Below are 14,119 nucleotides of genomic sequence, written 5' to 3'. Positions count from 1 at the left end.
CTTAGGTATTAAGTTAGTAAAATAGTGTTGCTTACGCAAGATGGTGTGCGTGGTAGTACTATCGGCCAAATAACTAACTTCCCCACTAGACATACCTAGAAATAAATTGATTGAATTGGTCACATGCATAAATATAATTCTATTCATTCAATTAAGCAATTCGAGATATAATATCCATCAAATAACGATCCATAATTCAAAACAAACCAAAACCAAACAAATTATTCCAAAGACTTAGAAAATTTGTTCAAAATTAAACCATAAACCTAGAAAAACAGGGGAGAGGGGCTGGCCACTCCTAGTGGGTTTGGCTACTAGGGGTAAAACACCCTAAAATATGTCGAATTTATTCGTCCATAGACGCTGATGCCTCATGAAAATCCAATATTTTCATTGATGTAGTAGCATCTTCCGAATGTTCCACATGTGCAAAGTTATACTCACGACGGGCATGATACTTGGCAATAGCCTCAGGGTTAGCTTGGCATACATGTGCCCAATGATCCTTTGATCCACAGCGATAGCATATATCCATTTCAGTGGAGGTCGATTGAAAGGGAGCTTCTCCATTGTTCTTGAAGTTTGAAGCCTTAGGGGCAAAGGGTGGAAGCTGCTGGGTCACATTTCCTCCCTTGAGTAGGCCTTGACTCTGTGGACCTTGGGCTTATAGTAGGGCTTGTTGCCCATTACCACATCCATGATGATTTTTACGCCATTTGTGGCTACTAGAATTGGTCGCATACGCTTCAAGCGCGGCGTTCGAGCCAGTTGGTCGAGCTTGATGATTTTTCATCAAAAGATGGTTTTTCTTTTCAGTGAGAAGTAGTACAAAGATCAAATCCGTAAATTTGGTGAATTTCTATACCCTATATTATTGCTGCAAGACAATATTGGTGGCATAGAAGGTCGAAAAGGTTTTTCTAGGAGATCTGATTCGGTTAGTTCCATTTTACAAAATTTCAGCAATGATCAGATTCTACAAACTTCAGAGTTGTATTCATTCACGAACTTAAAGTCTTGGAAGCGAAGATGCTGCTAGTCGTGTCTTGTTTTAGGCAAGTATATGTCTTTCTAGTGATCAAAACGGTTGGCCAGAGTAAGCCAGAGAGTGCATGGGTCCTCCTCAGCGAGGTACTCGGTCTGCAGAGCATCATGGATGTGTCTTCGAATAAAGATCATTGCAGTAGCTTTCTAAGCTTGGTCAACAGGTTTGTCGTCATTAGGTGCCTCGATGGTGGCTCTAATACCCTTCGCAGTAAGATGGAGCTTCACATCTAGAACCCATTTCAAGTAGTTTCTTCCAGAGACTTCCAGAGCGATGAAATCGAGCTTGTTTAAGATCGACATGTCCCTAAAACGAAGGGTACAAAAAATGTGATTAGTCATATAGTGATCCATAGACATATCGTAGAACATTCGAGTTCTAATAGACATGTATGGGTTTAATTTATGCATGAAAACTAAAGGCTTCATGTGGTAAGTTTTGAATGAAAACTTTGAAACTAAATATGAAACTACAGGTTCGATTTAATTTTTATGAATGATTAATTCATAAAGGAGAGGTTCCTACAAGAAACACAGAATGCAATATGCTGATTTAAGTGTAGTGGATTAGAGTTTCTTTGGGAACTCAAGTGTGAGAGCTTCGTTACTATAAAAGTATGTCAATGGTTCAAAGTATAAAAATAAATTATTGAATCGTTAATGTCCAAAAGTGATCTTCAAATCAATAATTTTGAATTGATTATCAGATTAATTGATTGCAAGTCACTTTTAATTAACTCAATAGATTGAGTCCAAAGGGGGTCAATCGTGGAAGCAAAATAATGCCAAAAATTAGCATTGGATTCAAAAAACCATAGCCCAAAAAAAATTGGGATGGGTGTCGTGAGTAGGGCAAAGCTCTAAAGGTATATGGGCTCGGGTATGGCTACAAAAGTAGCCCTGTAGGCCACGATACGAGAGATAGGAAGTAGGCCACGATACGAGAGATAGGAAGCCCAGCAGTAAGCTGCTGGCTTGATTGGGCCAAGACCAACGCGCGGGAGCATGCCCATGCTTGTGTGGGTGTAAAGAAACCCCAGCCGTAGCTGGGTTTCAGCTTTGGGCTGCAGGGACTAAGCTCAGCCTCATGGGCTAGCTAATTGAGGCGCGGGTCGTGGCAAGTACAAAGCCCAGCAAGTGCAAAGGCTTGCTGTTAGTTCGGGTCAAGTTGCAAGGTTTCGGCCCTGCAAGGCTGTAAGCCTGCTAGTGGGCTCGGGGCTTTTAGGCTCGGTATGAAGTTAACCCTAGGCTGAAGCCTGGTTATCGCGTGCATGAGCAGTACGCCCAAAGGCTGCTGCAGCGGTCCATGCAGCTGGGCTTCAAGCCAACGATAGTGCATAGTGTGGTCGACGGTGGTGCCATGGCGGTGGTGCCGCAAAATCCCAATTTCCTTTCCTTTTTTTTTTTTTTTAAAATTTTCTAGGGTTTGAAAAACCCTAATATGCTTCTAATTTATTTATATGCTTTGACTCACAATTCCACAAAGAAATTTAATTGTGTCATGCATGAAACATATATATATATATATATATATATATATATTGACAAATATATGAAACATATACTATATATATATATATATATATATATAGTATATGTTTCATATATTTGTCAATATATATATATATATATATATATATATATATATATATATCACAAGGAATAGAGAGAGAAAGGGAACCGGTGGTAGCAAGAGGAAGAATAGAGAGATTTAATTGTGAGGTGTGTGTTGTATCACCCCATTTTGCCTTTATTTATTGTAGTAGGATAGGTAAAAACCTTACACTTTTAGGATTACAATTCTTAATAGGTACTCAACTCCTAATAAGAATATAAGAGATATTCCTAGATCTACTAGGATTTACACAATCACATTCCTATTCTAAATATAACTGCAACATAAAGTAATATATTATACTAAAAATATGGGGAACAAGCATATGGTGAATGTTCATTCAAGTATTCAACAAGCTTCTTTCAATTTATTCAACAAAAAAAAAAAAAAAAGTTATCTATTTTATGTCTAAGTGAGACTCCCAACCTAGAAGAGTGCCTAGATGTGTCTAGGCGGGCTAAGCGGGTAACTAGATGGGCTAGGCCAAAGCCTAAGGAGGTCTAGATGCCTTTCCTTAATTTTCAAATGCCTAGAAATTAATCGAGACAGTAACCAGCAGCCTAGTGCCTAGGTGGCACTAGGCGAAGAATTTTAGGACAGTGCTAATTAACACTATGATTCTCACTCCAACTTATACACTTATGAAACCGACAGGGTACACTTGAATGTCGTTACTCACTGCAGGTGAATAGGGTTTCTTTAACAATGTATTGCATCCTGAGTTTAAACTATGCTCTTTTTTCATAATTTAAATGAATGTAATGTAAATTATCTTATCTTTTATCATAATAAAATGTCATTACTCACTAAGTTGGATCACAACTGAAGTATGACCCGTGTCTATTAGTGGAAAAATCACCATAGATACCAAAAATCAAACATTTCGTACACACCAAAAAAAAAATAAAAAAAATAAAAAAAGTAAAGAACCACATTAGAAACACAAGTTCCTAACCCTTAATATGATAGCTAGTGGGAAGATGGAGGGCTTCTATAAATTTTGCTTCGAGAACTGAAAAAATAGCTAGGGTACATTACACACACACATATTTATTGGTAAATTATATTTTACCACCTCATGTTTGAGGTCTATTGCAATCTCATACAATATCTTCAAAATATTTCATTTTCATACCTCAAGTACTATTTTATTTCAATATAGTACCTCCGTTATATTTTTCATCCATTGCTCCGTTAAGAGCTGACGTGGTTGCCACATTTGTGTCATGTGGTTGCCAAATTTGTGCCACGTGGCAAAAAAAAGTATGCATTTAAAAATAATTAATTAAAGAAAAGTTATAAAAAGAAAATATAAAATAAAAAACCAAACCCTAAAACCCATCTTCCCGAACCTTCGTCCCTCCCTCTCCTCCACTCTCTTCACCTCCCCGACCTTCGTCCCCTCCCTTCACCACCCGATTCATCTCCAATTGGACCTGTGAAATTACATTATTGCCCAACAATTTTTTTGTGTGATAGAAGACTAATTTGTCTTTTCACTCTCTTTTGATTGACAAATAGGATTTCATTAATTAATAGATATATATATATATATATATATATATATATATATATATATATATATATATTGTGAATCACTATTTAAAAACTAGAAAGGAAAGTGTATTGACATACACTGACACCTTAAATGCTCAATCACAAGAAAATTCAATTTTCAGTTAATCAATCACCAGAAATTGAGGATTATTAACAACAACAAAATTCACTTGAGTATATACCTTGACGAAAGAAACAATCCTTGTTTATTGGATATATGGTAAAAAAGAATAACTTTGACGTATCTTATATATATGGCAATAAAACTTGACACATTTTGTTTCTTTTTATAAAAAATTTACCTGAAACAATTAACGATCACTCATTGATAAGAAAAATGTTTACAACATTACAAGAAAAAAGTCAACCAATTACATCTTTTCAAGTAGTTTAATGCTAAGGAAATTCTCTCAGAATGAGACTCTTTATAAATTCTTCGTTATCTCATATTTTTTGTATAATATATTATAATATTAACTTGAAAATTGTGTCAAACCATAAGATAGACAAAATGAAACACAATCAACCAAATAGACTATTTGGTAGACAAAATGAAAACTCAATGAACGAGATTTAAAACGATAACAGATATAATGATTATATGACCTTTCCAAGATAAAAAAGATAACAAATTGGTTACTCGATAAAAGCATGTGATTTCGGTGCAACCACACATCAATCCCACCAAACACACTCAACACTCAACACCCTGCTAAAACCTTACCTTGTGGGGACTTGGTAATTGTCGTGTTTCTCTAATCTGTGAGGGAAGAGATAAACTCATAAAAGCTGAGCTAGCGAAGGACAACGTCATATGTATATTCAAACCATACAGTCTCTCGGATTCAGTGTCCCAGCTTTTATCTTCTACACCTCCCCTCGTGATTTTTTTTCACATTTGGTCTCACCCCCTCTCACAAAGAATCCACGCACAAATGAATCCTCTCCCTCCTTCGACGACCTTTTTATTCTTAAAACTTGAGCTTTGGTTTTAAGGTTACGTATATCTGAGTTGTACTGATGTTTTAATTGATAGATTTGATTTTAACAATTATTAGGTCTTTTATATCAATTTTAGTTATTCATTTTCTGAACTATCAATTTTATGTACGGTTTAAAAAAAGTTGTAAAACTTAGGCAATGTGAATCGTAATGCAGTCCCCAGTATTTATTAAATAGCTATTTAGAAAAAAGATTTCGTAGGTTGTGTAAACTTTGACTTTACTATGAAACATGCATAAAGTAAACTTGGACTATGTTCTCTCACTAGATTTACTAGTTTGAGTGGGAATTATATATCATGGTTTTGATCACCATCTTTCTTATGTAATATACAGAAAACTACGGCCTCGTTTGGCAGCTCGGACTGTACTGACTATTTCTGTCGGATAAGATAAATAGCCACCGGATAGTACTGACTAAATTAGTCGGGTGTTTGGTGCAGTATCGGACTAGTGACCGTATTATTTATACTGTGTTTAGTATTATACTAAATAGGAGGAATCAAACTTAAAAAAAAAGTGAAATCATTTTTTTGTTCCCAGATCTCTCCGCACCCCCCAAACACCCTCCCTCTCTCTCCGTTCTTCTTCCCCGACTGCAGAAGAATCCCAAATAATTGTTCCCTAGCTCTCTCCGCCACACCCCCCAAACTCCCTCCCTTTCTCTCCCATATTCTTCTTCCCCGACTAAATAATCCGGGCGTTTTGGTTGGTTTTATTAAGCGGGTGTATACCGTATTATCCTATCCGATCGGTTAAATTAATCCGGCGCTTATTTAGTACGAGTGAACGCCAAACACCCGAGTCCGTATAACTAATCCTATCCGATCCCTTATCCGATCTGCCAAACAGGGCCTCATTACTTTGGTTTGAGTTCTTATCAACCATATACGAATACTTCAAAATTAAGACATCTATATTGAAAAGAAAAGTATCACTAAAAGTGACTTGGATTTTGTAGCATCTAAATGGTCAAAGATCAAATATTATGTGCCAATAAATTAAACATTCTGTGCCAGGATCTAAAATGCACATGCTTGTTAAGAACGACCCAGACAAGTATGGATAGTGCTTGCAATGTTGCTTATGCACAGGTTGAATGTAATAGCAGTTGTTTCATCAGCACATAATCTGTAAAGCTAACAGTACGGTTATATAAATGGGAGATGGATGTTGATACTAACAAGCTGGAATAGCTCAGCTGGTTAGAGCGTGTGGCTGTTAACCACAAGGTCGGAGGTTCGAACCCTCCTTCTAGCGGTTTTTTGTTGCTTCTTAACCTTTTATTCTCTTGTTTTGGATCAAGTGTCAAGCCCAAGCCCTTTTTTGTTGCTTCTTAACCTTTTATTCTCTTGTTTTAAACCAAGTGCAGCGCAAGCCCTTTTTTTGCTTCTTAACCTTTTATTCTCTTATTTTGGACCAAGTGTCAAGCCCAAGCCCGCATCATGTTCACATGATCCCCCAATATTAAAGCCACAAGACAAAGCTCTCATTAGTACGGAAATTCTCTCCTGTGGAGATTTAGTTAAAAATAAATAAATAAAATTGACTTAGTTATCATTTTTGAAAGTTGTAAGAATATGTAGTGTTTGACGTTCAAAATTTGCAGGTCAACTCAAACGAGTGTGAGTTGACGCTCACATATCGTATGGTTAACTTAAAGGATATAATAAACAACAATAGTAAAATAAACAACAATAGTAAAATAAACACAAAAATATATAGTGGTTCATCCACAAACAGAATTACGACTAGTGGCCCAAAGCCCTGAGTTGGCATGGTGACGCCGAAGGGTAGTATGCCCCCTCTACCCCAACTAGCTTCTATTTCTTCTCTTCTCTGCTCTCTCTTTCATTTATAGGCAAAAAGCCCACTTTCCTAAGGAAGATCAAATGAGTGGTCTCAAATAGAGGTGAAGGGACATCTTTCTATCAACCCAACAAATATTTGGTCTTGGTCAACTTGCCTTTATGTAGTGGTCGTCTGTAGAGCACTCAAGGAGGTGATTGCATGCCTGGCAATCTGCATGCCTAGTCTAGTGGTCTAATTAGAGCACCTTTCTCGGGTGGTCTTGGTAAAGCATCCTGGTATAGTGGTCTGACTAGAGCATCCTGATCCAGTGGTCTACTTAGAGTACTCTTCTCAGTCTGGTGGTCTAATTAGATCAATCTGGTCTATGATCCAATGTAAGCATCTCGGTCTAGTGGTCTAATTAGAGCACCCTAGTATGGTGTTCTGATTAAAGCACCCTTGTCTTGTGGTCTTGGTAAAGTATCATGGTCCACCTAGCACTGCATGCCTAGCACTTCGTCTATCACTACATACCTAACACTTCGCCTCGCACTGGATGCTTAATAGATTCTTATAGAATTCTATAATATCTTTTAGATAGTTTCATAGATGTAATGTATTACTTGAAATGCAAGAATTCTTCCTTCTTTACTATTATAAATAAAGACGTGAAATCACACCACAAAAATCACTCAATTCTCTCTTTTCTCTCTTCTTGACGCCCCTCTCCCTCTCTCTATGGTTGTTTAGTAAAATACGCCTACAATATAAATAATTTTTTTAAATTTCCACCCTGTACTCCTGACTAATCCGTTAGTTAACAGAGTCCAAACAGATATTAGACTCACACAACTTCCACGAAATTACAACCCATGCCATTAGCTAAATGGGAGAATGATTGTTTGAATATGGAACGCAATAAGTTGAAGAAAAAATGTTTAGACATTTCTTTTGACAAAGGGAAAATCACATTCTTCTAGTATTATAAAACAATCTGAACTTGAGTGGCTTGAATTGTTAACGGTTTGCTAAAAGTGGACCGTTTGCTACAAGTACCTAAACGATGGGCTATATTTTGACAATAAATTATAAAATAAAACCTGGATATTAGTAGATTTACCTCTAAAACACCTACGAAAATGACATTTGAGTTGGCGAAGTCCACTCTCGTGCTAAAAGATCCATTCGGAAAGCTTGGGTGGCCAAATATATCTCACAAAACACAAAAAACCAGATCAGGCTTTATCTTTCTGAGAGCCCCCTTGTGGCTGAGAAATGAGTAGTTTGGATAGGCCTTTCATGGATGCTTTTCTTCTAATTCATTTTCCCCACATAATTGTGTTACAAGTTTACAAATATCCAATTATTTTTATTTACAGTTGATTGTGAAACCTCAACTCTTAAGCTTTTAGACAAAACCCCACCCGCCCAACTGAACTCAGAAGCCAAAGAGTGAGAAAAACTAACCAACCATGGCGATGGCATTGGCGCTTCGCAGGCTTTCGGCTTCTGGGGACAAGCCCATTCGTCCCCTCTTCAATGCCGCCTCTCACTATTACATGGTTTTTCTACTACCCTTATAGTTTTCTGTTGTTGGGTTCTTTTCTGTTTTTTATTTGAGCGATATTCTAATTGATGTAATCGAAACTACCAGGATGGGGATTCAAAGTTATATAAATGCATGATAATCACCACTTACCCATTTGTCTGTTTTCATTTTTCAGTCATCTTTGCCCAATGAAGCTGTCTATGAGAAGTCTGGTGTCACTGTAAGCTCCTATATCTATCTGACTTTTTTTTTGTTTCTTTCCTTTGGTTTGTAATTTGGTTTGTTCTTGTGTGTTTGCTTCTGAATAGTAAAACTGTGAAAATCTTGCAGTGGCCTAAGCAGTTGAATGCTCCATTGGAGGCTGTGGATCCCGAAATTGCGGATATCATTGAGCACGAGAAAACCAGGCAATGGAAGGTATGCTTGTATTTCTATAATCAAATCAAGACTATGTTATGAATTGTAATTGTTACAATGGTGCTTACAATTTGAAAAATGCTTTCTTTTATTATTCTATGTTGAAAACTAAACAAATTTAGGCCATAACTGAGAAAAGTTTGTATCTTTAATTTTTATATGATTACTTTGGTGTGAAGTTTAATGATTCCAACTGCTTTTATTTTTAGCTGTATTGGTATGTTGTTTGCATTAATCTCTTTCAAGAACTTTTAAACTTTTTGTTGTATTTTTTAAGGGGTTAGAACTGATACCCTCAGAGAACTTCACATCGCTCTCTGTCATGCAAGCAGTTGGGTCAGTTATGACCAACAAATACAGTGAAGGGTATCCCGGAGCTAGATACTATGGTGGAAATGAGTATGTGAAATCTTTCCCATTTTTCCCTTTGGATAAGATAGAAACTATGTGATTGAAAGCAGAGTCTTTACATAGTCAACTCTTCGTATTCTTAGGTTCATTGACATGGCAGAATCCTTATGTCAGAAGCGTGCTTTGGAAGCTTTTCGGTTGGATCCAGCAAAATGGGGAGGTAAATTCCTATGGCATGTCTCATGAGCAGCCTCCTGCTATTTGTTACAATGTCTAAGAGTAAGCATACATGTGAACTATGCATCTCAACACTCATCGGAACCATATATTCAGTATCAAACAGCTACAATATGAATTTAAGTCAGTCAAAACCCTGAATGGTAGTGTTTCAACAATTGCTCTAATATATGTTAACAGCAACAAATCTTTCTTTTACATGATGTCGTTTCCTTACATTGCAGTCAACGTGCAGCCTTTATCAGGGTCTCCAGCAAATTTCCAGGTTTATACTGCATTGTTAAAACCTCATGACAGAATCATGGCACTTGATCTTCCTCACGGTGGTCATCTCTCCCATGGCTATCAGGTGCTTACAAATTCCATTAAGCAGTGACTGGTGTGATGAAATGTCTAATATCAATTTATGATCATTGTTAATCTGTCTTGATTTTAAACCTAAGGATGTGCTCAATTGGGCAGGAACAATTCCATGCCTTGCTGTAACACCGGCAGATTCTTTTTCTCTCAAAACTCATAACATCTATTGACTTGAAAGAAGTTGAAACTCATACTGTTTATAATTTATAATTTGTGTTGTTTGAATTTTTGATAGCAATTACATTATTTCTTGTTTTAATAATGTGCAGACTGACACTAAAAAGATATCTGCTGTGTCAATCTTTTTCGAAACCATGCCATACAGACTGAATGAGAGCACCGGCTATATTGACTATGACCAGGTAATGTAGAAATTTTATTGTTAAAGGCATATAGCAATTCTTTAAGAACAACTCTTTTCTTTACTGTTACAGTTCCCAGTCTTTTTAAGTTATTGTAGTATGAAAGAAGCTGCATCATGAATTATGAAAAGGCAAAATGAAGTAAAAATCCAAGTTGTGTAGACATTTAAGATAGATGCAGGAAATTACTTGTTAAAAATGTCATGATTTACGGTTCCCTCTGTAGGCCTTGACGTGACAGAGGAATTCATGAAGATCAATTGAGGCCAAATAATAATACATTGCAAATCAAACCTATTACGGTTCCCTCTGTAGGACTAATGAAATGTCATCTTTTAATCAGGACTGTGATGGATGAATTAAACCACAACATTGTATTAAAAGTTTACCAGACGAACTCTACCTTATTTGATTTAGTCTTGCTTGTCATATTATGTAAATTTTATGTTCAAATTTTCTACTGTGCCAGTAGAAGCTTCATTTGACACGATTAACTATGATTTTCAGTTGGAGAAAAGTGCCACGCTATTCCGGCCAAAATTAATAGTTGCTGGTGCTAGTGCTTATGCACGTCTATATGATTATGACCGTATTCGTAAGGTAAAATTGTTTGGTTTGGTATAATGACAGTAGAGTTATAATGCGATGGTGGAGAAGTCCAAGATTTACATTTGAAGTACTTGACAGGTCTGCAACAAACAGAAGGCAATATTGTTGGCAGATATGGCACACATCAGTGGGTTGGTTGCAGCTGGTGTCATTCCATCACCTTTTGACTATGCAGATGTAGTGACCACCACAACACACAAGTCACTCCGTGGCCCTCGTGGAGCCATGATTTTTTTCAGAAAGGGGGTAAAAGAGACTAACAAACAAGGGCAAGAGGTGAGTTTCAAAAGATCACAGTTCAAAAACTTAATTTTATTTGCCTTTTAGCTTGCAGTTTACTCTTTAATTATTTTTTTGTCGATTTATTTTATGAATTAATTCTACAAACTGACCAAATTTCTATACTTTCCTCAAGGTGTTGTACGACTACGAAGACAAAATCAATCAAGCTGTCTTTCCTGGACTTCAAGGTGGCCCGCACAACCACACAATTACCGGTTTGGCAGTTGCATTGAAACAGGTATATATATATATATATATATGCTCATTAAGATAAATGCTCTCCACAATCTCGCGCCTTACCTCAAGTTCTTGTTCTGTTGAAATCTTGTCGTTCATTTTGTCCGACTCTTCTTTTAATGTAGGCTACTACTTCAGAGTACAAAGCCTATCAGGAGCAAGTTCTCAGCAATTGCTCAAGATTTGCACAGGTATCAGCTTACGAGATGCAAGAATATTTGTTTTCTTATACCTATAAATTCATTGTTCGTTAACTATGAATAACTTTAGACGTTTCCATTTATTTGCGTATGTTAGAATTTCACTGATGATGTCTTTCTAGTATCTTTGTCTACAATTTACTTTTACCATTCTAATAGCTAAATTGGCAAGTATGCAGTCTTTGGCTGAGAAAGGCTATGAACTTGTTTCTGGTGGAACCGAGAACCATTTAGTTTTGGTGAATTTGAAGAACAAGGTAGCAGACGTTTTTTTCTTGCTGTAATTTTGTTTATGGATTCATCTAATTCCAGTTAATGTGGGGTTGATACCATTTAGTACATGCATATGAGCTGTTGACTCGTGTAATAGCATTATCATATAATTTTCTCTATAGCCAATGATGTACTGATATTGTTTTCTATTTCTTGAAATCTAATTTTTCAGGGAATTGACGGCTCCAGGGTTGAAAAGGTGTTGGAGGCTGTTCACATTGCAGCCAACAAAAACACTGTTCCTGGAGATGTCTCTGCTATGGTCCCGGGTGGCATCAGGATGGGTAAAGGCTTCTCATGGTTTTAGTTGCTCTTTTGTTTCTTAGATTTTCAGTAACCTTATTGATTCTTTTGTCAGGAACCCCGGCTCTTACTTCTAGGGGATTTGTTGAGGAGGATTTCGCTAAGGTTGCAGACTTTTTTGATGCTGCTGTGAATTTGGCATTGAAGATCAAAGGAGAAGCTAAAGGTTCCTAAAAATCTTCGATATCATAAATTTCATGCTCGCCAAGCTTTTGTTTTTCTAGTTGCCTTTCATGTACAAGTGGTATCTAGGTAATCCTAGTGCTTGCATTGGCTAATATGGAATTGCATTTCGTTCCTTTCTGTAAACCAGGAACAAAGTTGAAGGACTTTGTGACCGCATTGTCTGCCCCTCACTTTCAATCTGAGACTGCAAAGCTCCGCCATGATGTTGAGGAGTATGCTAAGCAATTCCCTACAATTGGGTTTGAGAAAGAAACCTTGAAGTACAAGAACTGAAGAAGAAATCATGTTGTGGTAGGTATGGAATTACCTCAATAATTCAAGTGAGAAAACAATAGGGGGTTGCAAATAGTAGTTTTAGAGATCACGATGTAATACAAGTCTGCGGACATCTCTGCATCACTAATCATCAACGAAGAAATATATTCTGTCGCTGGTCCCCTAAAGCGTATTTGATGCATTTGGACTCGAGTGCAGTGTGTTACTATTCAAACCGATGCAAAGTAGAAACAAAAGTGCCACTAATTGCTTTGCGCCTGCTGCTAAAGCATGCTTACATTACTAGCTCACTGCTATCTTCTATGTTTACATCACTACAATCTCATGTTAATTAGGTTTGGTAGTTTGATTAGTTGCTTATGGGTATGTGGTTGATCAGGTATCCAAATATTCTGATTTTAGTTTTATCGTTGTGGAACAGGCACGATCATCATCAACGGAGTTTAATTTCTTGGTCGAGAAAGTGGAAGGATCGTATGTCAAGATCGAAGTTAGAGCTACGGTGTATCTAAATTCAGCAAACCTCAATTCGGATCCTGATGAATGTATATATCTGTTGAAGCTTTGCAATGCAATAAACCTGCCTTCATTTCAAAAAAGCACAAAGAAAATAAGTAGTATCACTAATCAGTACGCCCAACATGATATGATATCCCTCTTAGAGCAACTCCACCCCTAGGCAACCCAATGCCCCAACCCCCCCAAAATTGCTCCATCCTATGCAATCAACTAGGCTCGAGGGGAAGCTGGACACACCACCCAGGCCTGAATTGCCTGACCCATTGGCTGGAGGGGAGTTTTTGGGGGGGGGGTGGTCCCACTTAGCCCTTTCCAAAGGCTAGGTGACATGGCATAATTTGGACCGTTAAATTTTCATGTCAATGGTTTAGATTTTAAGGCCTTAAAAAAATCAAAAAAATTTCAAATGTTACTGTTGGCATACGCGTTAAAATATAGACGGTTGGATTACAATTTTTTTTTTTTTTTTGTGATCCAACAATTCATATTAATTAAGTCGATAGCTTACTGGAAGGCTTGCAGTAGTCAAGAAGAGGTTTATGCAACAGAAAGAATGGTTTCCTACAGAAGGAAGAATCTCTTCTTCCCTAGGCATGAGGGTGAAGGGACGTGTTGGAAGGGGTTTGGTCTGTAGATTTGGTATCTTTCAAGTAGATGAAGGGAGACATTAGAGGAAGGAGAATGGAAAACTTAGGGCTAGGCTTGTGGCTGGTGTAGGAAGCTTGCAGCAGGCAAGAGAGACTTCCAACAGCTGGGGAAGATGTTCTTCCCCTTTGCTTGCAGCTGAGCATGGTGTGTCTCTCCTACCTGTAAGCGAACTGGTATCCCCCTCTCTCTAATATGGGCTTCCAATTTATAATAGGTGATGGTTATCCCTAATTTCTGTTGAATAAAAGGATGTGCCGACAACAACTTGTCCCCAGCTAGTAAAATGAAGAAGCGAAGCTGCC

The 14,119-nt window shown here is 37.3% G+C and overlaps 1 protein-coding gene and 1 non-coding gene across 3 annotated transcripts; both read left to right on the top strand.

Moving 5' to 3' along the window:
• The first annotated feature begins 6,403 nt into the window (after positions 1-6,403).
• Positions 6,404-6,477, top strand: TRNAN-GUU (transfer RNA asparagine (anticodon GUU)). Its single transcript has one exon. It is a non-coding gene; the product is annotated as a tRNA-Asn (tRNA).
• Positions 6,478-8,329: 1,852 nt separating this feature from the next.
• On the top strand, positions 8,330-13,239 carry LOC137734657 (serine hydroxymethyltransferase, mitochondrial). Of its 2 annotated transcripts, none has more exons than XM_068473926.1 (16): positions 8,330-8,570; positions 8,733-8,777; positions 8,888-8,974; positions 9,252-9,373; positions 9,469-9,545; positions 9,787-9,911; positions 10,192-10,284; positions 10,792-10,884; positions 10,972-11,169; positions 11,309-11,413; positions 11,538-11,603; positions 11,792-11,869; positions 12,058-12,169; positions 12,244-12,354; positions 12,502-12,665; positions 13,072-13,239. In XM_068473926.1, exons 1-15 carry the CDS (start codon positions 8,481-8,483, stop codon positions 12,645-12,647), a joined length of 1,548 nt encoding a protein of 515 aa, XP_068330027.1. In that variant the 5' UTR covers positions 8,330-8,480; the 3' UTR covers positions 12,648-12,665; positions 13,072-13,239. The 2 variants fall into 2 exon arrangements, with proteins under 2 accessions (XP_068330027.1, XP_068330018.1); XM_068473917.1 differs by having other exon boundaries at positions 12,502-12,669.
• Positions 13,240-14,119: the final 880 nt, after the last annotated feature.

Source organism: Pyrus communis, chromosome 1, assembly GCF_963583255.1.
Source record: "Pyrus communis chromosome 1, drPyrComm1.1, whole genome shotgun sequence".
Taxonomy (NCBI): domain Eukaryota; kingdom Viridiplantae; phylum Streptophyta; class Magnoliopsida; order Rosales; family Rosaceae; genus Pyrus; species Pyrus communis.
Note: the sequence above shows the minus strand (reverse complement) of the source record. Positions and strands in the feature narration are given on the sequence as shown.

Coding starts and splice junctions, on each gene's coding strand:
- LOC137734657 (XM_068473926.1), top strand. CDS start 8,481: ATGGCGATGGCATTGGCGCTTCGCAGGCTTTCGGCTTCTGGGGACAAG. Junction 8,975..9,251: donor AGAAAACCAGGCAATGGAAG/GTATGCTTGTAT, acceptor GTATTTTTTAAG/GGGTTAGAACTGATACCCTC. Junction 10,285..10,791: donor GCTATATTGACTATGACCAG/GTAATGTAGAAA, acceptor TATGATTTTCAG/TTGGAGAAAAGTGCCACGCT.